The sequence below is a fragment of the Eleutherodactylus coqui genome, chromosome 8, assembly GCF_035609145.1.
Source record: "Eleutherodactylus coqui strain aEleCoq1 chromosome 8, aEleCoq1.hap1, whole genome shotgun sequence".
Lineage (NCBI taxonomy): Eukaryota > Metazoa > Chordata > Amphibia > Anura > Eleutherodactylidae > Eleutherodactylus > Eleutherodactylus coqui.
The window spans coordinates 67,738,138-67,760,166 of record NC_089844.1 but is presented as its reverse complement, the minus strand read 5'-3'; the positions used below and the strand labels follow the sequence as shown (position 1 = coordinate 67,760,166).

The following is a 22,029-nucleotide window of genomic DNA, read 5'->3' as shown; positions in this document are numbered from 1 at the left end:
TGTTTATGGATTATGAGAAGCATAACTTAATCTTCAAGATCAACGATGCTTTCAGAAGCTGCTGTGAAACCTTTTCATAACAATGACATGTTCACTGCCCAAAGCATACTACCTGGAGGCCATTTTTGCAGCTTTAGATATACGCACATCAGTTAGAACTGGCGTAGCAAATTATTATATCTTGTATTCATGGTTTCCATTTTCGTCTGCAGTTCCGTATCTTCTGGGAATATAAGTGTACAATTGCTTGCAAAACAAACAGTGCACAAAATGATGTTCTACAGAAGGGAAGTTTCTTGGAAAGAAGTGCGACAGATTTTAGGGGAGGGGCTTAGTTAATCCTTCTATTGTTTTCTAAATTTAAATTGATTTGGAAAGCAAACAGGATTATCTTGCCAAAGCCATAATCTCCCTGTTACTGTAGCCGCTTTTTATTTCTGTAGTGATTGGACATGAACTATTAAACTCGACAATCATAATTTAATTCAAACACAATAAGAGGAGAGAATAAAGATTTGTTTTCCGCTACTAGTTAAATAACAGTTCAGAAAGACATTTCTGACAAGTATATTGTGCCGAGATCTACTGCACTGACCAAGCTTTGGGGCTCATTCAAGAAAACTTGAGAATCCACTAGAGAAATACTGTATAAATGTTATGGAAATACTAGATATCTCCGTGTTCAGTGAAGCTATATGAGCAGCTGCGGCTTAGAATTAGTGGTTCAGAAGTAGCTTGACTACTAGAGATGAGCAAACTGAACCCGTAGAACGCAAATTTGGTTTACTTCAGTGAAAACCGGGCAGGTACTCGCATAAGGCACTATTTGCTTGAGTAGTTTGCCTTAGCAAGTGCGCTCGCTCATCTCTAGTTTTAATGCTTCCTCTGCACCCCCCATCCGCTATATACCTGCCTAGGTGAACCACATGGTAGACCGTATTATTCTTTCCAGCTCAAAATGCCAGAAAAGAAGGGAAACCTGTCAAAACAAAGACCTGTTGGTCTCTGTTGAAGAGACATCATCAATAGAAATGAATGGTTCCATCCAGGTTCTGTATAGGGGTTCCCTCTCAATTATGTTTTGGGGATTAAGGTGTAAAGCTTGAAGAAACCTATGGATAGAATCAAAAATGAAATGTGGACAGCCCTTAAATTACATATTTGAATGTTCTACTAAGTACAGTAACTTTCTTTGCTGGACCTAAAGGGGTTGTATGGCTACTGGACAGCCCCTTTTCAATAGGACCCACTGTGTGAAAATGATAAACAGAAAGATACTTACCCCTCTGCAACCACTGGCATCTAGTGCTGCTGCTCGCTGTGGTCCCAGTGATTCCTGTGAAGGATGATGTCACAGGAAATCAGGTGATCGCTGCAGCCAATGATAGGCTGCAGCTTTAACCGGTCTTTCTCCTGGCATCAGCGCTGAAATCCTGAATGCCATGATCTCAGGAGTTCAAGAATGTGATGCTTCATCATCTGTCACAACAAAGGCCGGGACCACAGTGAGGTGCAACGCTGGATCCCGGGGGCCACAGAGGGGTAAGCATCTCTCAGTTTATTATTTTACCTCAGCAGATCATATTGAAAAGGGGTTGGCCAATAACCGGACAACTCCTTTACATTTTCCAAAATTATCCTTGATTAGTACAGCTTTCCAATTCAATGCAGCTAACTGCAAAGCAGCCGGAATCCAAGAAGTTCAAGAAGTCTGAACATTCACAAAAGAGTAGCTTGCTAATTGCTAACAGATTGTAAAGGTTCTTGCAAAAAGGGAACATTTGCTTTGGATTTTCCACAGAGAATCTACAGCAAAATCTACATGTGGATTTTATCACAGATTTCCGATAGACTTTACCCTATGCAGTGCTAAGAGTGAAGTCCACAGTGAAGATCCGCAGAAAGAATTGACATACTGTGAATTTCAAAATTCACATCGTAGGTAAATTCATGCATGGGAAATAGCCGCAGCGTGTACATCAGGTTTGTTAACATCTCATCTACTTTGCAGGTGCTCGACAGACTTTTATTTCTAAAATGCACATGAAAAATAGACAGCTAATACGCCCCATGAGAATTTGAAGAATCTGGATTTTACAAATAAGCTTAAGAAGCTCATTGCAACACTACTGAAAAGAGAACTTGGGGTCAGCTCTATCCAATGGTTGTTTATAGTTGTAATCCAATAGGAAGTCAAGCCTGCCCCTTTGGCTATACCCCTCCATTCTATTGGTACCCTGGCAAAGACTGAGAAGACCAGGAGTAGTGAAAATCTCTGTAAAACTGGTTCAAGAGCATGGAAGATATCCTACGGACTTCACACTAGCATTTTATTGCGGCGATTTTGCCGTGATAATACGCCGGCCAAAAATCGCGACCATCTGAAGCATTGGATTCCAATGCATTTGTTCAGATAGGTGATTTTCTGGTGCATAAAATTGCCCGTTTGGCCGTTTTTACGTCGGACAGAAAAGATAGGTCTTGTCCTATCTTTTGTTGGAATACACCGGCCGTTCCCATAGACTCCTATAGGAAACTATGAGAACCATTAGAAAAAGTTTAGCAACAGCTCGCATAGCTCCCATAGGCTGAGGAGCCAGCAAGAGTCGGAGAGGGGGAGGGAGTTTAGCACACTAGGTCTGCTAAGCTCCTGCCCCCTCCTTTTGCCAGCAGCCAGCAAGGGGCAGAGTGGGGGGGAGAGTTTAGCAGAACTGAACTCTCTCCCCCCGGCCAATGTTATTCCAAGCTGTGGTGTATACTCACCGCACCCGGACGTCTGAATGGTCGAGACGACGGGAGATGCAGCTGCATCAAGCGGCCAAAAATCGCAGCACCGGTGTGATAGAGCCCTTACATGCTCCATCTATACAGAGATAATCAAATTCAATATTCGCTTGTGTAGGCTTTTTATAAATTTATGATAGACTGTATCCTATTCTTAGATACCTCATTTTATAAGGCAACCAGAGCGTAAAGTAAATGCCATATACGTTCATTGAATTACTTTCAATTTCCCCGCACATCATCACCACAAATGAACATGTTTTATTTGCGCTTCATTTGGTGTGCATAGATGTAAACTCTTTGCTATTAAATACCTTTGTGTCAGTGAGTAGTATGCAAACAAATGTGATTATTCTCAGTATGATGGCATTCAAGATATGAAGGACAAGGTGTTTAATACATGTAAAAATGCTGGTACAACAAAGCAGTGCTCTTGTGTTATTTTCAAGCACATAATATTTAATAACTGGATGCACAGAATTGTCATTGCTAACAAAGAATTTTATATTTCTGTGATGAGAACATAAGTAAATGTGCTTGGCTGTTTCCATTAGTCTCTTAAACGGCCAGTGCATGCACCCAGTTTACATATCCCTGGCCAATTTGGACTACTCCCTGGTTTTTAAGGCACCCTTCCCCACTGGAGGGTGCATGAACAATTATTTCAATAACATTCTGCAAAAGTGCTATTGTATTCTAACTGACTCCTGGTATAACCTGTGCCTGATTCACCCAGCTGTCCCATCAAGCCGGTAAGTCTCACTTCAATAACTGGAAAAATATTCGAGGGGGTTCTGAGAGACGTCATCCTAGAATAACTCAAGGAGAACAACGGAAGAACTCCTCACCAGCATGGGTTCATGAGGGGTCGATCATGTCAGACCAATCTGATCAGCTTCTACAATGAAGTAAGTTCTAGGCTGGATCTGGGAGAGTCTATTGATCTCGTATATCTGGATTTCTCTAAAGCATTTGACACCGTGCCGCATAATAGGTTGATATATAAAATGAGGCCGCTTGGACTGGGTGAAGACGTGTGTAATTGGGTAAAGAACTGGCCAGGAGTTAGAAAGCAGAGGGTGGTAATAAATGGTTCGTACTCAGATTGGGCCACCGTTGCTAGTGGGGGCCACAGGGTTCAGTATTAGCACCCATTCTGTTCAATATATTTATCAATGACCTGATAGAGGGGCTGCACAGTAAAATATCAATATTTGCAGATGATACAAAATTATACAATATAATCAATGCAACGGAGGACAATGTACAGCTACAAACGGATCTAGATAAGCTGGGGGCTTGGGGAGGAAAATGGCAAATCCAAGTCAATCTGGATAAATGTAAGGTTATTAGAGATGAGCGAGCACCAAAATGCTCGGGTGCTCGTTACTCGGGACGAAATTATCGCGATGCTCGAGGGTTCGTTTTGAGTAACGAACCCCATTGAAGTCAATGGGCGACCCGAGCATTTTTGTATATCGCCGATGCTCGCTAAGGTTTTCATTTGTGAAAATCTGGGCAATTCAAGAAAGTGATGGGAACGACACAGAAACGGATAGGGCAGGCGAGGGGCTACATGTTGGGCTGCATCTCAAGTTCCCAGGTCCCACTATTAAGCCACAATAGCGGCAAGAGTGGGCCCCCCCCCCCCCCAACAACTTTTACTTCTGAAAAGCCCTCATTAGCAATGCATACCTTAGCTAAGCACCACACTACCTCCAACAAAGCACAATCACTGCCTGCATGACACTCCGCTGCCACTTCTCCTGGGTTACATGCTGACCAACCACCCCCCCCACGACCCAGTGTCCACAGTGCACACCAAACTATCCCTGCCCAGCCTTCAGCTGCCCTCATGCCACGCCACACTCATGTCTATTTATAAGTGCGTCTGCCACAGGAAAAGCAGGCACACACTGCAGAGGGTTGGCACGGCTAGGCAGCGACCCTCTTTAAAAGGGGCGGGACGATAGCCCACAATGCTGTACAGAAGCAATGAGAAATATAATCCTGTGCCACCGCCATCAGGAGCTGCACACGTGGGCATAGCAATGGGGAACCTATGTGCCACACACTATTCATTCTGTCAAGGTGTCTGCATGCCCCAGTCAGACCGCGGTTTTTAATTCATAGACACAGGCAGGTACAACTCCCTATTGTGAAGTCCCTGTGGACCGACAGCATGGGTGGCTCCCTGGAACCCACCGGCGGTACATAAAAATATCCCGTTGCATTGCCCAACACAGCTGAGGTAGTAATGTTGTGCTTAATGCAGGTGGGCTTCGGCCCACACTGCATGCCCCAGTCAGACTGGGGTTCTTTAGAAGTGGAAACAGATGCATTTATAATTCCCTGTGGACCCACAGCATGGGTGGGTGCCAGGAAGCCACCGGCGGTACATAAAAATATCCCATTGCATTGCCCAACACAGCTGAGGTAGTAATGTTGTGCTTAATGCAGGTGGGCTTCGGCCCACACTGCATGCCCCAGTCAGACTGGGGTTCTTTAGAAGTGGAAACAGATGCATTTATAATTCCCTGTGGACCCACAGCATGGGTGGGTGCCAGGAAGCCACCGGCGGTACATAAAAATATCCCATTGCATTGCCCAACACAGCTGAGGTAGTAATGTCGTGCTTAATACAGGTGGGCTTCGGCCCACACTGCATGCCCCAGTCTGACTGGGGTTCTTTAGAAGTGGAAACAGATGCATTTATAATTCCCTGTGGACCCACAGCATGGGTGGGTGCCAGGAAGCCACCGACGGTACATAAAAATATCCCATTGCATTGCCCAACACAGCTGAGGTAGTAATGTCGTGCTTAATGCAGGTGGGCTTCGGCCCACACTGCATGCCCCAGTCTGACTGGTAATATATACCTTAACAGTAACCTCGTTGGTGGTAATGTGGTGGTGACTGCGGACCTAGTAGCGCGGTTTTATGTAGTTGGTTTTCGGAATGTGGCCAGGATTAAGTGGGCCGTGGCGGGGGGATGGTGGTGGTGCTCTCTTGTTGTGTCGTTAAAGGTGAAATTCTTGGACTGCCACCAGACGGACCAATGCAAAGGTATTTGCCAAGAATGTTTTCATTGTTGGAGGAGGAGGGGGATGTTTTGGAGGCACTATGTGTCCTCTACACGTGTCCGTGGTTATATGCACCTTAACAGCAACAGCGTTGGTGGGAAATGGCCTCGCCGCCATCATGTTTTTGTGAAGCCTCTGTTTCCACACCCCAGTGACATACCATTAGCAGCGGTATAGGCAGAGCCCAGAATTATTAACATTTCAGCGGTAGCATTAGAGACAGGCCCCACTAACATATCACTAGCAGCAGTATAGGGGGAGCGCAGTCTTAGTTCCATTTCAGTAATAGTAGCACTCAAGACAGGCCCCAGTAACATTCCCATTGCAGCAGTTTAGGGAGATAACAGTCTCTTTCACATTTCAGTAGCTGCAGTATAGACAAGGCCACAGTTACATTTATGTAGCTAAAGTGTAGGCCAACCACACACACCTTTCTGTACCATGAGTGCAGGCGAAGAACATAGAAATTACTATGATTACACTGTAGGTGAGGGCCCAAAAAAATTGGTGTACCAACAGTACTAATGTACCTCAGAAAAAATTGGCCATGCCCAACCAAGATGGGAGGTGAAACCCATTAATCGCTTTGGTTAATGTGGCTTAAGTGGTAACTAGGCCTGGAGGCAGCCCAGTTGAACGAAAAATTGGTTCAAGTTAAAGTTTCAACGCTTTTAAGAGCATTGAAACGTATAAAAATTGTTTAGAAAAATTATATGAGTGAGCCTTGTGACCCTAAGAAAAATTGCCCGTTCGGCGTGATTACGTGAGGTTTCAGGAGGAGGAGCAGGAGGAGGAGGAGGAATATTATACACAGATTGATGAAGCAGAAATGTCCCCGTTTTGGATGGTGAGAGAGAACGATGCTTCCATCCGCAGGTGCAGCCTACGTATTGCTTAGGTATCGCTGCTGTCCGCTGGTGGAGAAGAGAAGTCTGGGGAAATCCAGGCTTTGTTCATCTTGATGAGTGTAAGCCTGTCGGCACTGTCGGTTGACAGGTGGGTACGCTTATCCGTGATGATTCCCCCAGCCACACTAAACACACTCTCTGACAAGACGCTAGCCGCAGGACAAGCAAGCACCTCCAGGGCATACAGCGCGAGTTCAGGCCACGTGTCCAGCTTCGACACCCAGTAGTTGTAGGGGGCAGAGGCGTCACCGAGGATGGTCATGCGATCGGCTACGTACTCCCTCACCATCCTTTTACAGTGCTCCCGCCAACTCAGCCTTGACTGGGGACCGGTGACACAGTCTTGCTGGGGAGCCATAAAGCTGGCAAAGGCCTTGGAGAATGTTCCCCTGCCTGCGCTGTACATGCTGCCTGATCTCTGCGCCTCCCCTGCTACCTGGCCCTCGGAACTGCGCCTTCTGCCACTAGCGCTGTCGGATGGGAAGTTTACCATCAGTTTGTCCACCAGCGCCCTGTGGTATAGCATCATTCTCGAACCCCTTTCCTCTTCGGGAATGAGAGTGCAAAGGCTCTCCTTATACCGTGGATCGAGCAGTGTGTACACCCAGTAATCCGTAGTGGCCAGAATGCGTGTAACGCGAGGGTCACGAGAAAGGCATCCTAACATGAAGTCAGCCATGTGTGCCAGGGTACCTGTACGCAACACATGGCTGTCCTCACTCGGAAGATCACTTTCAGGATCCTCCTCCTCCTCCTCCTCCTCTGGCCATACACGCTGAAAGGATGACAGGCAAGCAACATCTGTCCCCTCAGCAGTGGGCCAAGCTGTCTCTTTCCCCTCCTCCTCATGCTCCTCCCCCTCCTCCTCAACGCGCTGAGATATAGACATGAGGTTGCTCTGACTATCCAGCGACATACTGTCTTCCCCCGCCTCCGTTTCTGATTCCAAAGCGTCTGCCTTTATGCTTCGCAGGGAACTTCTCAAGAGGCATAGCAGAGGAATGGTGACGCTAATGATTGCAGCATCCCCGCTCACCATCTGGGTAGACTCCTCAAATTTTCCAAGGACCTGGCAGATGGCTGCCAACCAGGCCCACTCTTCTGTAAATAATTGAGGAGGCTGACTCCCACTGCGCCGCGCAAGTTGGAGTTGGTATTCCACTATAGCTCTACGCTGCTCATAGAGTCTGGCCAACATGTGGAGCGTAGAGTTCCACTGTGTGGGCACGTCGCACAGCAGTCGGTGCACTGGCCGATTAAACCGATGTTGCAGGGTCCGCAGGGTGGCAGCGTGCGTGTGGGATTTGCGGAAATGTGCGCAGAGCTGGCGCACCTTTCCGAGCAGGTATGACAAGTGGGGGTAGCTTTTCAGAAAGCGCTGAACCACCAAATTAAAGACATGGGCCAGGCATGGCACGTGCATGAGGCTGCCGAGCTGCAGAGCCGCCACCAGGTTACGGCCGTTGTCACACATGACCATGCCCGGTTGGAGGCTCAGCGGCGCAAGCCAGCGGTCGGTCTGCTCTGTCAGACCCTGCAGCAGTTCGTGGGCCGTGTGCCTCTTATCTCCTAAGCTGAGTAGTTTCAGCACGACCTGCTGACGCTTGCCCACCGCTGTGCTGCCACGCCGCGTGACACCGACTGCTGGCGACGTGCTGCTGCTGTTGACACATCTTGATTGCGAGACAGAGGTTGCATAGGAGGAGGAGGAGGGTGGTTTAGTGGAGGAAGCATACACCCCCGCAGATACTACCACCGAGCTGGGGCACGCAATTCGGGGGGTGGGTAGGACGTGAGCAGTCCCAGGCTCTGACTCTGTCCCAGCCTCCACTAAATTCACCCAATGTGCCGTCAGGGAGATATAGTGGCCCTGCCCGCCTGTGCTTGTCCATGTGTCTGTTGTTAAGTGGACCTTGGCAGTAACCGCGTTGGTGAGGGCGCGTACAATGTTGCGGGAGACGTGGTCGTGCAGGCCTGGGACGGCACATCGGGAAAAGTAGTGGCGACTGGGAACCGAGTAGCGCGGGGCCGCCGCCGCCATCATGCTTTTGAAAGCCTCCGTTTCCACAAGCCTATACGGCAGTATCTCTAGGCTGATCAATTTTGCAATGTGCACGTTTAACGCTTGAGCGTGCGGGTGCGTGGCGTCGTACTTGCGCTTGCGCTCAAACTGTGGCGCTAGCGACGTCTGGACGCTACGCTGAGAGACATTGCTGGATGGGGCCGAGGACAGCGGAGGTGAGGGTGTGGGTGCAGGCCAGGAGACGGTAGTGCCTGTGTCCTCAGAGGGGGGTTGGATCTCAGTGGCAGGTTGGGGCACAGGGGGAGAGGCAGTGGTGCAAACCGGAGGCGGTGAACGGGCATCGTCCCACCTTGTGGGGTGCTTGGCCATCATATGCCTGCGCATGCTGGTGGTGGTGGCTCCCCAGCTGATCTTGGCGCGACAAAGGTTGCACACCACTGTTCATCGGTCGTCAGGCGTCTCTGTGAAAAACTGCCACACCGTAGAGCACCTTGACCTCTGCAGGGTGGCATGGCGCTAGGGGGCGCTTTGGGAACCAGTTGGTGGATTATTCGGTCTGGCCCTGCCTCTACCCCTGGCCACCGCACTGGCTCGGCCTGTGCCCACACCCTGACTGGGGCCTCCGCGTTCTCGCCCGCGTCCACGTCCTATAGGCCTACCCCTACCCCTCAGCATGGTGTATTACCAGTGATTTGATTTCCCAGGCAGGAAATAAATTAGCGCAAGCCTGCTGTTAAACGTAGCTGGCTGCGTATGATTTTTCTTTACGTTCTCCACCCACCACACACGTACCCAGAACGCTGAGGACTGTCAGAGGCAGGCCAAATAGAATGTTTCCCTTTTTTTTTTAAAGAAAAGGCCCACTGACTATATTCAATCAATAATATATGTCTTCTGGCCCTGCAAATCTGTCACAGAACTGCAGGGTTGCAGAGTTATTAACTACAGCATAGCGGTGATTTTTCCCAGGCAGGAAATAAATTGGCGCAAGCCTGCTGCTAAACGTAGCTGGCTGCGTATGATTTCTTTACGTTCTCCACCCACCACACACGTACCCAGAACGCTGAGGACTGTCAGAGGCAGGCCAAATAGAATGTTTTCCCTTTTTTTTAAAGGAAAGGCCCACTGCGTATATTCAATCAATAATAAATGTGTTGTGGCCCTGCAAATGTGTCACAGAACTGCAGGGTTGCAGAGTTATTAACTACAGCAGAGCGGTGATTTCCCAGGCAGGAAATAAATTGGCGCAAGCCTGCTGTTAAACTTAGCTGGCTGCGTATGATTTTTGTTTACGTTCTCCACCCACCACACACGTACCCAGAACGCTGAGGACTGTCAGAGGCAGGCCAAATAGTATGTTTTCCCTTTTTTTTCAAGGAAAGGCCCACTGCGTATATTCAATCAATAATAAATATGTCTTCTGGCCCTGCAAATGTGTCACAGAACTGCAGGGTTGCAGAGTTATTAAATACAGCAGAGCAGTGATTTCCCAGGCAGGAAATAAATTGGCGCAAGCCTGCTGTTAAACGTAGCTGGCTGCGTATGATTTCTTTACGTTCTCCACCCACCACACACGTACCCAGAACGCTGAGGACTGTCAGAGGCAGGCCAAATAGAATGTTTTCCCTTTTTTTAAAGGAAAGGCCCACTGCGTATATTCAATCAATAATAAATATGTCTTCTGGCCCTGCAAATGTGTCACAGAACTGCAGGGTTGCAGAGTTATTAAATACAGCAGAGCAGTGATTTCCCAGGCAGGAAATAAATTGGCGCAAGCCTGCTGTTAAACGTAGCTGGCTGCGTATGATTTCTTTACGTTCTCCACCCACCACACACGTACCCAGAACGCTGAGGACTGTCAGAGGCAGGCCAAATAGAATTTTTTTCAAGGAAAGGCCCACTGCGTATATTCAATCAATAATAAATGTGTTGTGGCCCTGCAAATGTGTCACAGAACTGCAGGGTTGCAGAGTTATTAACTACAGCAGAGCGGTGATTTCCCAGGCAGGAAATAAATTGGCGCAAGCCTGCAGGCCAAATAGAATGTTTTCCCTTTTTTTTAAGGAAAGGCCCACTGCGTATATTCAATCAATAATAAATATGTCTTCTGGCCCTGCAAATGTGTCACAGAACTGCAGGGTTGCAGAGTTATTAACTACAGCAGAGCGGTGATTTTTCCCAGGCAGGAAATAAATTGGCGCAAGCCTGCTGTTAAACGTAGCTGGCTGCGTATGATTTCTTTACGTTCTCTACCCACCACACACGTACCCAGAACGCTGAGGACTGTCAGAGGCAGGCCCAATAGAATGTTTCCCTTTTTTTTTAAAGAAAAGGCCCACTGACTATATTCAATCAATAATATATGTCTTCTGGCCCTGCCTACACAATTCTGTCCCTGTAGTATTACTGCAGGGCGCAATGCTCTGCACAGCCGATTTAAAAAAAAAAAAAAAAAATGCAACACTGCTAACAGCAGCCTGCACAGTACTGCACACGGTTAAATGTGGCCCTAAGAAGGACCGTTGGGGTTCTTGAAGCCTACACTCACTCCTAACACTCTCCCTGCCTAACCACCACTTCTGTCCCTGGACTATTACTGCAGGGCGCAATGCTCTGCAGACAGCCGATTTTGAAAAAAAAAAAAATGGGCAACACTGCTAACAGCAGCCTCCACACTACTGCACACGGATAGATGTGGCCCTAGAAAGGACCGTTGGGGTTCTTGAAGCCTACACTCACTCCTAACACTCTCCCTACAGCAGCTCCGGCACCAGCAGCACTTTCCCTCAGCTAACTCACAAGGCATCTGAGGCGAGGCGCGGGAGGGGCTGACTTTTATACTCGGGTGACATCTGATCTCCCCAGCCACTCACAGCAGGGGGGTGGTATATGGCTTGAACGTCACAGGGGGAAGTTGTAATGCCTTCCCTGTCTTTCAATTGGCCAGAAAAGCGCGCTAACGTCTCAGAGATGAAAGTGAAAGTAACCCGAACACCGCGTGGTGCTCGTTAAGAGTAACGAGCATCCCGAACACCCTAATATTCGCCCGAGCATCAAGCTCGGACGAGTACATTCGCTCATCTCTAAAGGTTATACACATGGGCAGGAGAAAAGGATGTCACTAAATGGGGTACTGCTAGGGAAAAGTGAGATGGAAAAAGACCTGGGGGTACTAATGGATTGTAGATTTTACTGGAGCAACCAATGCCAGTCAGCTGCTGCAATAGCTAATAAAGTCTTGGGGTGCATTAAAAGAGGTATAGGGGCGAGGGACGAGAACATTATTCTCCCACTATAGTCAGGCCCCACATGGAATACTGCGTACAATTCTGGTGCTCAGGACAGATGTTGCAGTGCTTGAGGGGTTTCAAAAAGGGCAACTAAATTAATAAATGGAATGAAGGGACTGGAATACCCAGAGAGGCTATCAAAATTAGGATTATTCACCCTGGAAAAAAGACGGCTAAGGGGCGATCAAATAACTATGTATAAATACATAAGGGGAGAAGGATCTCTCCCATGATCTGTTTGTACCCAGGACTGCGTCTATAACAAGAGGGCATCTGCTATATTTAGAAGAAAGCAGGTTTCATCACCAACACAGAAGGGGGTTCTTTACTGTAAGAGCAGTGAGACTGTGGAACTCTCTGCCTGAGGACATGGTGATGGCAAAATCCATTGAGGAGTTTAAGAGGGGACTTAGAGTCTTTCTCTAGTGGAAGGATATTACAGGATATAGACATTAGGTGACCAGCGGGTTTGTAGTTCCGGGTCTTACAGTCAGGTAGGAACTATCAAAGGTTGATCCAGGGATTATTCTGACTGCCATTATGGAGTCGGGAAGGAATTTTTCCCCAAATGGGCTTACTATCTTCTGCCTCTTGGGGTTTTTGCCTTCCTGTGGATCAACTAGGGGGTTGAAATAGGCTGAACTAGATGGACATTGTCTTCATTCAGCCTAACATATGATGTTACTATGTTACTATCTCCACCTATTCTGACCTCGGTTTTGCATATCGACTACATCTCTGCCTTCTTCTTCACTAATGTATTACGGTGCTTCTGACATGTTTATGTCAGATGCTACTGAATTAAAACGACTTTTGATGTAACAGCCTGGGGGTCTCTGGAGCTAATACCATATCCCAATTGGAGCGGTAAAAGCGTGAAAACCAGGGGAACCTAGGTGTTGCTTTCAAGAGTAGTCTGAGACCAAATCAGTCAGTGGCTTTAGACTTGTCTTCATGCCACCAACCTAGGGATAGGATTGGTGTATGGAGTAAAATTATGATGAGAGGCTTCCTTTAAGTAAAGTACATCAATGTTGATTCTTGGGTCTGCAATCCGATTGGAGTCAGATATAAGCAGAGTTTGATAGACAAGGATTGGAGATCAACTTTAGTCAGGCATAAGCAGAGTTCAGTATGCAAGAAATAGAGATCAGAATAATCACAATGCACTAAACGGCCAGAATACTCAGTGCACAGGAAGTCCGAAGCTGAGAGTTTAAAGAGAGCAACAACAACTCTGATTGGCCACAGAGCAGGTGGAGTTAAAAACTAATCCCAGGGTGCACGAAGCATATAGCTAAATAAGCCTGAGAACAACAAGGCTTTGGATAGCGTGTTGGTCAAGGCTGCCAGTGACAATGGAGAAGATCATCGTTAAAGCCCTAACATGTTCTGTTCCTGACTCGGGGGTTGTATTTATGATAGAGCCCCTTTAATGCAGCAACTTCTATAACCATAAATAAGTACCACAATAGGTTTATTTAGCTACTAGAAATGGCTGGTTATCCTCCGGCTTTATTCTGTCCTTAATACCGTATCATGTGTCAGACTTTTCGATGACAAACTTTAAATGAATCTTTAACAGTGTTGCTCCTTTTTCGCACAAACCATAGTAACGAGCAAATGACAGATAAGTCGCTCTATTATCACATGTATCCACACTGCAGCTCTTCCTACAAGGAATAATTCTGCAACATTGACTGAAGATACGAATTAGGTCCCAGGTGGGCGAGGGCAAGGTGGGAGGTTGTGCACATCCAATCTAAACTTGATGCTTTAATAACATACTAGTGTTAGACAACAAGAAAACAAGGTTTTTAGTTTGTGCCAAAGGAAGCTTCTGTTCTTTGTAAAGAAACTGTCTATAACCTTTCAGGTCAAATCATGGTATTTGCAAGGCAGACCATACTAGTTAGCAGAACTGGAAGCTTTAACAAATTTGCCTCCAGAGAAAGTGGCAATGTCTTTACAAGCTGTGCACTGCGGGGCCCTCAGCAATATCCATCTTTTGAAATAATGATCTGATGATCTCACATTTTACAAAAGGCAACAAATGAATGCTGGATGTATGAAGGCCCCCAAAACGCTGTCCGTGATCTGAAATAATATGAAGAGTTCTGCAGTCTCACAGGAGAGCACAAATAGGGAAGCATGTATGCAGGAAAAACAGCCCAATATGCTTCTGAATGTAGCTGAATTTTATACAATGTGATTCCATGTGAGTATTTTAATGACGTTCTGCGGGAGAACAAAATTATTGGCCAATTATCAAAAAACGTCATCAGTCAATAGGTGACCAATGAAGGAATGTCACATTTCCAAATATTTAATACTTTCGAATGATACAACAGCAAGGCCAAATAATTGTCACCGTGGCAATAAAGTCCTATGAACCAAGGAGTAAGTCACCGAAAGGACCACTAAATGTAAAATATAACTGTTATTAAACTCTATTAAAATGGCGTGTCCACATATAAATCCTATATGTGACATTAGTCACACACTAGTTTAAAAAGGTATTATGAGGTGATTTGATTCTAATTAATTTTTCTATTCTGGACAATGTAGAATTCTTAGTCTTCACTAGAGATGAGCGAGTATACTCGCTAAGGCACCATTACTCGAGCAAGTAGTGCCTTAGCCGAGTATCTCTCCCTGCTCGTTTCTCTCCCTCTCTCCCCCCGCTACCCGCCGCAACTCACCTGTCACCCGCGGCGGCCCCCGAATCTTTAGAGACGAGCGGGGAGATACTCGGCTAAGGCACTACTCGCTCGAGTAATGTGCCTTAGCGAGTATACTCACTCATCTCTAGTCTTCACCTCTAACCTAATAACAACTAGACATCATTATTGCTGATATCAATATACCACTCCACATCCACAAAGGTAATAACTAGAGATGAGCGAACACCAAAATGTTCGGGTGTTCGTTATTCGGAACGAACTTCCCGCGATGCTCGAGGGTTCGTTTCGAACAACGAACCCCATTGAAGTCAATGGGCGACCCGAGCATTTTTGTATTTCGCCGATGCTCGCTAAGGTTTTCATGTGTGAAAATCTGGGCAATTCAAGAAAGTGATGGGAATGACACAGTGACGGATAGGGCAGGCGAGGGGCTACATGGTGGGCTGCATCTCAAGTTCACAGGTCCCACTATTAAGCCACAATACCGGCAAGAGTGCCCCCCCCCCCCCGCCACTGTCAGCATAAAGATCGTTCTCCTCTGCCATAGCTGTAACAGCTGTAGCAGAGAAGAACGATGTTTGCCCATTGAATTCAATGGAGCGGCAATACAGCATGTTCCACTGAATGCAATGGGCTGCCCGCGATCGCAGGATGAATGGTCGGAAAGGGGTTAAATATATAACCCCTTTCCTGCAATTCATCCAGAAATGTGTTACACTAAAAATATATACCGGCGTATAAGGCGACCGGGCGTATAAGACGACCCCCCAACTGTCACCTTATACGCCGGCAATATAGTGGAGCAAAGAATAAAAAGCATTACTTACGTTTTTAGATGATCTGCGGCGCTCCTGCAGGTTGTCACTCCCTCCTAATCCACGGCAGACAAGCTTTCTCTATGAAAGGCTTTAAATCCCTGCCTCCAGAAAGACACGTGCCTTCAGCCAATCACAGCCAATGACAATGATGTCATTGAATGGCTGTGATTGGCTGTGTTTCTGGAGGCGGGGATTTCAAGCCTTGAAATCCCCGCCTCCAGAAACACAGCCAATCACAGCCATTCAATGACATCATTGTCATTGGCTGTGATTGGCTGAAGGCACGTGTGCTTCTGGAGGCAGGGATTTAAAGTCTTTCGTGGAGAAAGCAATACTCTGCCGTGGACCAGGAGGGAGTGACAGCCTGCAGGAGCGCCGCAGATCATCTAAAAACGTAAGTAATGATTTTTATTCTTTGCTCCACTGTATTACCGGCGTATAAGGTGACAGTTGGGGGGTCGTCTTATACGCCCCGTCGCCTTATACGCCGGTATATATTTTTAGTGTAACACATTTCTGGATGAATTGCAGGAAAGGGGTTATATATTTAACCCCTTTCCGACCATTCATCCTGCGATCGCCGGCAGCCCATTGCATTCAGTGGAACATGCTGTATTGCCGCTCCATTGAATTCAATGGGCAAACATCGTTCTTCTCTGCTACAGCTGTTACAGCTGTGCCAGAGAAGAAGGATTTGTCTTCTATATGTTCTCAATGGGGTCAGCGCTGCTGCCGCTGGCCCCATTGAGCGCATATAGAATGCATCCATAGCGAACCGCGGGAGGGGCAGACTTTCATATCAGGCGGACACCTTATCTCCCCAGCCACTCACAGCAGGGGGGTGGTATAGGGCTTAAACGTTGCAGGGGGAAGTTGTAATGCCTTCCCTGTCTTTATATTGGCCAAAAAAAAGCGCTAACGTCTCAGGGAAGAAAGTTTAAGTAACCCGGACACCGCATGGTGTTCGTTACGGATAACGAACATACCGAACACCCTAATATTCGCACGAATATCAAGCTCGGAAGAACACGTTCGCTCATCTCTAGTAATAACCTAAGTCACTATCGTAATTCAGAGATATTTATATCCATGCCATAGACATAGAGCATGAAAATTATAAATTAAGGTACATCAGTCCAAAGATTATATATATGGGTATTATAAGATCACACAATGATTATTGTGTGGTCTAGGAAAGAACAAGATCAGCGCCACTGAGCTAGCTTCACTCACTATGCTAACTTTGCATGGGTAGCGACCATATAAATCAATATTGGCCCCGAGTGATATATAAAGCCCTACTACCAATTGATTCCACCGTGATGGCCACCACCTCAATACATCCAGGGAACAGGATAATTAATTCCCAAGGAATAGAGTAGTAAATCACAGGTGTAACAATGTGTGGGTGCACCCAGTCGGGATGATATTATGATACCATATATGTGGTTACATATCATCCATTGGTCCTAACATTTGCATAATGGTTTCATGCTCAGCTATTAGTATTTTCTTATTTATATACTGGCTGATGTCTCAATAGCATAATTGTTTGCTAGCTCATGTGAATATACACTAAGTTATCAGGATGGATCCAAGATGAGACAGATTTAATGGAGATGGTAATGAGCAATTACTAGTTGTATATGATTCTCATGATGTTCAGCCCAATAGATATTATATACCTCTATCTCTATTTGGCATAGGATATTTATTGATGATTTTTACTATGTTGCCAAAGAAGTATTAGGAGAGACTAGGTGGAAAATTCTAATCCCTCCATCCATCCTGGAATCAATTGGTAGCAGTGCTTTATATATCACTCGGGGCCAATATTGATTTCTATGGTCGCTACCCATGCAAAGTTAGCATAGTGAGTGAAACTAGCTCAGTGGCGCTGATCTTGTTCTTTCCTAGACCACACCATAATCACCATGTGATCTTATAATACCCATAGATATAATCTTTGGGCTGATGTACCTTAGCTTATAATTTTCATGCACTATGCCTATGGCATGGATATAAATATCTCTGAATTACGATAGTGACTTAGGTTATTGCCTTTGTGGATGTGGAGTGGTATATTGATATCAGCAATAATGATGTCTAGTTGTTATTAGGTTAGAGGTGAAGAATAAGAATTCTACATTGTCCAGAATAGAAAAATTAATTAGAATCAAATCACCCCATAATACCTTTTTAAACTAGTGTGTGACTAATGTCCCATATAGGATTTATATGTGGACATGCCATTTTAATATAGTTTAAAAAAAGTTATATTTTACATTAAGTGGTCCTTTCGATGACTTACTCGAAGGCCAAATAATGGTGGACAGTGCAACTGCTATGAGACCCTTGAAAAGAGGGGACTCAGCTCTGGTAGATTCTACTAACTTTACTAGGCTCCACTTTTATGCATTTTTACGGCATGGAGGAGGAAACAAGCCCCAGTTTCCTTTTGTCCAGGTTTGTAAAACCCAGCATCATAATGAAAGTCCGTTTTGGTCTTTCCTATTGGGCTCCTTTTACTCCTTGCATGCTACTGTACAACAGTTTTTGTGAAGTTGCACATATAAGAAAGGCCCAATGCCCACAAGGGATCAATTAAAATGGACAAATAGAGCTACTATTAACATGAAACACATTATTTTACATGCATTTAGCTCTGTATTTATGTCATATATATATTGTGTCAGTAGTTGATTTCTATGTGGAAATCGTAATTGTCATCCAACATTGGATAGACCATGCTACTGTATATTTGGTCATGCAGATATCATATTAGAGCTGTGAAAATATACAGAAAACTGCCCTGTTGACCAACATTATATTCAGTTGTAATCAAAATTATTCAACCCCCACTGACAATAAGGCTTATTCAGACGACCGTATATCGGCCGGGTATTCCTGCCGGCCGATATACGGCGTGTCTCTCTGCAGGGGGAGGAGGCTGGAAGAGTCAAGAGCAGTGCTCTGAGCTCCTGCCCCCTCTCTGCCTCCTCTCCACCCCCTCTCCGCCCCTCTGCACTATTTGCAATGAGAGGGGGCTGCATGGGGGCGGGGATAAGTTACGGGAATTGGTTCCGCCCCTGTCCCGCCTCCCCTAATTGCAAATAGTGCAGAGGGGTGGAGAGTTGGCTGAGAGGGGGCGGGAGCTCAGAGCACTGCGTGAATACGCGGCCGATATACGGTCGTCTGAATAAGTCCTATGGTTTATTTGCCAAATCTACAAACTTTCAGCTGTTTCAAAAGAACCTTTCAAACAAGAACAATTTAAATACAACTAATATAACAAGTGGTTTCTCCAAATTTTACACAAATTGCCACTTTTAAAGACTACTGCAGTCTAAAAATTATTCAACCCTTTGTGAATAGAATACTTCCTAAGAGCATACATTTGCAAATCAGGTGTTATGCAACTAATCAAGAACTTCATTAGTTGCATCAGATGTGCTTGAGATAACAGCTGGACTGACTTGGGATTTGTTGACTGTGGTTAGAGATGAGCGAGCATACTCGATAAGGCAAACTACTCGAGCGAGAAGTGCCTTATTCGAGTACCTGCCCGCTCGTCTCTAAAGATTCGGCTGCCTGCGCGAGAGGGAGAGAGAGATCTCCCCTCCGTTCCTCCCCGCTCTCCCCCGCCCCCTGCCGATACCCAAATCTTTAGAGACGATCTGGCAGGTACTTGAATAAGGCACTACTCGCTCGAGTAGTTTGCCTTATCGAGTATGCTCGTTCATCTCTAACTGTGGTGTTTCATTCCAAATTAGACAGTGGTCAAAAAGTTAAGAGAAGAGCTCATCGTCTTGCACAAACAAGGAAAATGATCTACAGGTAAAAAGATAGCAAAGGAGCTGAATTTTCCTGGACATACAGCTGGAATCATAGTCTGCAAGTTCAAAGTTAAAGGAACACTGGCTACACTACTTGGACGTGGCGGAAAGAGGAAGCTATCACTAGCTGCTACAAGATTCCTGAGGAGGCAGATGGTCAAAAACACTCAAGTGACTGCAAAAGACCTGCAGCAACATCTGGTGGCAGCAGGCATTTATGTTTCTGTTTGCACAGTAAGGTACCTACTAAATGCTAAAGTTGTTCATGCCCAAACTCCAAGACATACACCTCTACGGACCAAAAAAAACAAAAAAAAACAAGAAAAGTTATTCCAATATGCTCAAAACCATATAAATAAGCCACAGAAGTTTTGGAATTCCATTCTGTGAAGCGATGAAACAAAACTGAAATTTTATGGGGCCTATGGATCAGCAGTATGACTGGAGGAGGAAGAATGAAGTATGCTGAAAAGAACACCTTGCCGACAGTGAAGCATGGTGGTGGCTCGCGGATGCTCTCTGGCTGCTTTGCTTCATCTGGTACTAGAAAACTGCAGAATGTGGAGGGGATGATGGATTCAACCAAGTATAATAAAATTCTAGGAGAAAATGTCATGCCTTCTGTGAGGAAGCAGAAGCTTAGGCTCAAAGTCCACCGAGGCTTGGTTTCAGAAGTAGTCTTGGAATATTCCAGAGTGGTTCTCAGTCACCTGACTTGAACCCCAGAGAAAATCTTTGGTGGATTTTGAAGAAGGCAGTTGTAACATGCAAACACAAGAATATTAGAAAACTGAAGGCCACTACCCATGAGGAATAAGCTAGGATTCCTCAGTAATGCTGTCAGCAGCTGGTGTCTGGCTATGCATCCCATTTACAGTAGGTCATAACAGCAAAGGGTGCTGTACTAAGTACTTAAGGTGCTTGTCATGAAGGGGTTGAAGAATTCTGAGACTGCAGAAGTCATTAAAAGTGGTATTTTGTGTAGAATTTGGAGAAACCACTTGTTCTATTAGGCCTCATGTCCACTAGGAAATTCAGGCCCGTGCGGATTCTCCATGCAGAATCCGGCAGCGGGCTCCTCCTTTCCTGCAGACATGAGGCATATAAATTGATTTTACTCGGCTGTCTGGATGCTGCAGATTCCCGTCCGTCGCGGAGGATCTTCTTTCCTTCTGCCCGGTGGATGTGCTCGGGACGCCGGCAGCGTGCTGCACCGTGCACTCTTTTTTTTTTTTTTAACTCCTGCTCTCCCATGCCAGAGGGCAGAAATTCAGCTGCGGGTTTGCCGCGGATACGGACGGCTTCCATAGGCTTCAATGAAAGCCTGCATGAGCCGTCCGTGCGGGAAACCCACAAAAAATGGAGCATGCTGCGGGTGATTTCCCGCACGTGCGATCCGTGTGGCAGGGAAAAATTACTATGCATCCCTATGGGCGCGGATCACGAGTGCGGGACACCCGGAAAGATTTGCTAAATCAATTTACCTAGTGGGCGTGAGGCCTTAGTTGTGTTGAGATATTTAAATCGTTCTTGTTTGATTGTTTTTTGCAAACAGCTGAAAGTTTGTAAATTTGGCAAATAAACCTAAATTGAAGTGGGAGTTGAATTAATTTTGATGGCAACTGTACAAGACAATATGAAGTACATGCAAACAACAAATACAGCCGCATACAAGACCTAATATTTCAATGATATCTCTCCGTAACTGTAACTGTTAGCATAAATTCTGAACTAAAAAAATATATTTTTAATGTGACTTACCGAATATTCCTGGGGTAGCATTAAAAGAAAGAGAAATGTGTTAAGCATAAAACTAGATCTGCATTCAGGAAGATGTTAGTGCGTAAAATCATAAGTTAGCAGTTTAGTATTTAGCAGTGTAAAAGAAATAGGAACAAGTAAAATGAATACAAAAATGATTTCATTTATTGTGCCAGTCAAATTTTGCTAAGAATACTTTCTATGTATAGTTCCTGTAGCTTGATTATAATTGCATTCACTTGCACAGTCTATGTTGAGTCACCTTCCTCTAGCAACCTTAACTTTTTTCTTTTCTTTCAGAAACAGAACGTCTCTTGTCCATGTTTCATTTTTGATTTCTCTTTTAGGATAGATCTATGCTTAAACCATACAGGTTGAATTCATATATTGTTGATTTTCCAACCACGTCTTCTGGAAGACTGTTCCAAGCATCTACAAGGGGTGGACAAAAATATGGAAACACCGTACAAAATGCATGGGATTTTAATCATTGGCACTGAGCTGCCCTTTTGATCATTGCTTGGCTGAGAGCTTTCCAGACAAATTTCAGTTTTCTTCACCTCTTGCCCTACTCTGGGTGGTTTTGGGAGCCAGATGGAAACAGCAACTGTGTGGCTCAAACCCCTGACCAATGGAACTTGTTGCTCAGGCAGAGGTTCACTTCTGCCCGACAGCATCTGTGTCATATTACCTCCACTTCAAATCAGTCTCTACATGTCTTATTGATTTATAATCCCATTTAAGATAAGACATGCATTTTGTACGGTGTTTCCATATTTTTGTCCACCCTCTGTACTACTCTTTCAGTGAAATAATATTTCCTAATGATACTTCTGATCTTC

General features: G+C 45.6%; 1 protein-coding gene across 2 annotated transcripts in view; it reads right to left on the bottom strand.

The window, feature by feature from the left end:
• Positions 1–22,029, bottom strand: part of ZNF385B (zinc finger protein 385B) — a 621,952-nt gene that overhangs the window by 242,135 nt on the left and 357,788 nt on the right. Inside the window, exon 4 of one of the 2 annotated variants that reach the window (XM_066575763.1) lies at positions 21,188–21,196. The exons of the other annotated variant lie outside the window; for it this stretch is intronic. Coding sequence (XP_066431860.1) covers positions 21,188–21,196 — 9 coding nt within the window. The remainder of the gene's footprint in view (positions 1–21,187; positions 21,197–22,029) is intronic. 2 annotated transcript variants of the gene reach the window in all.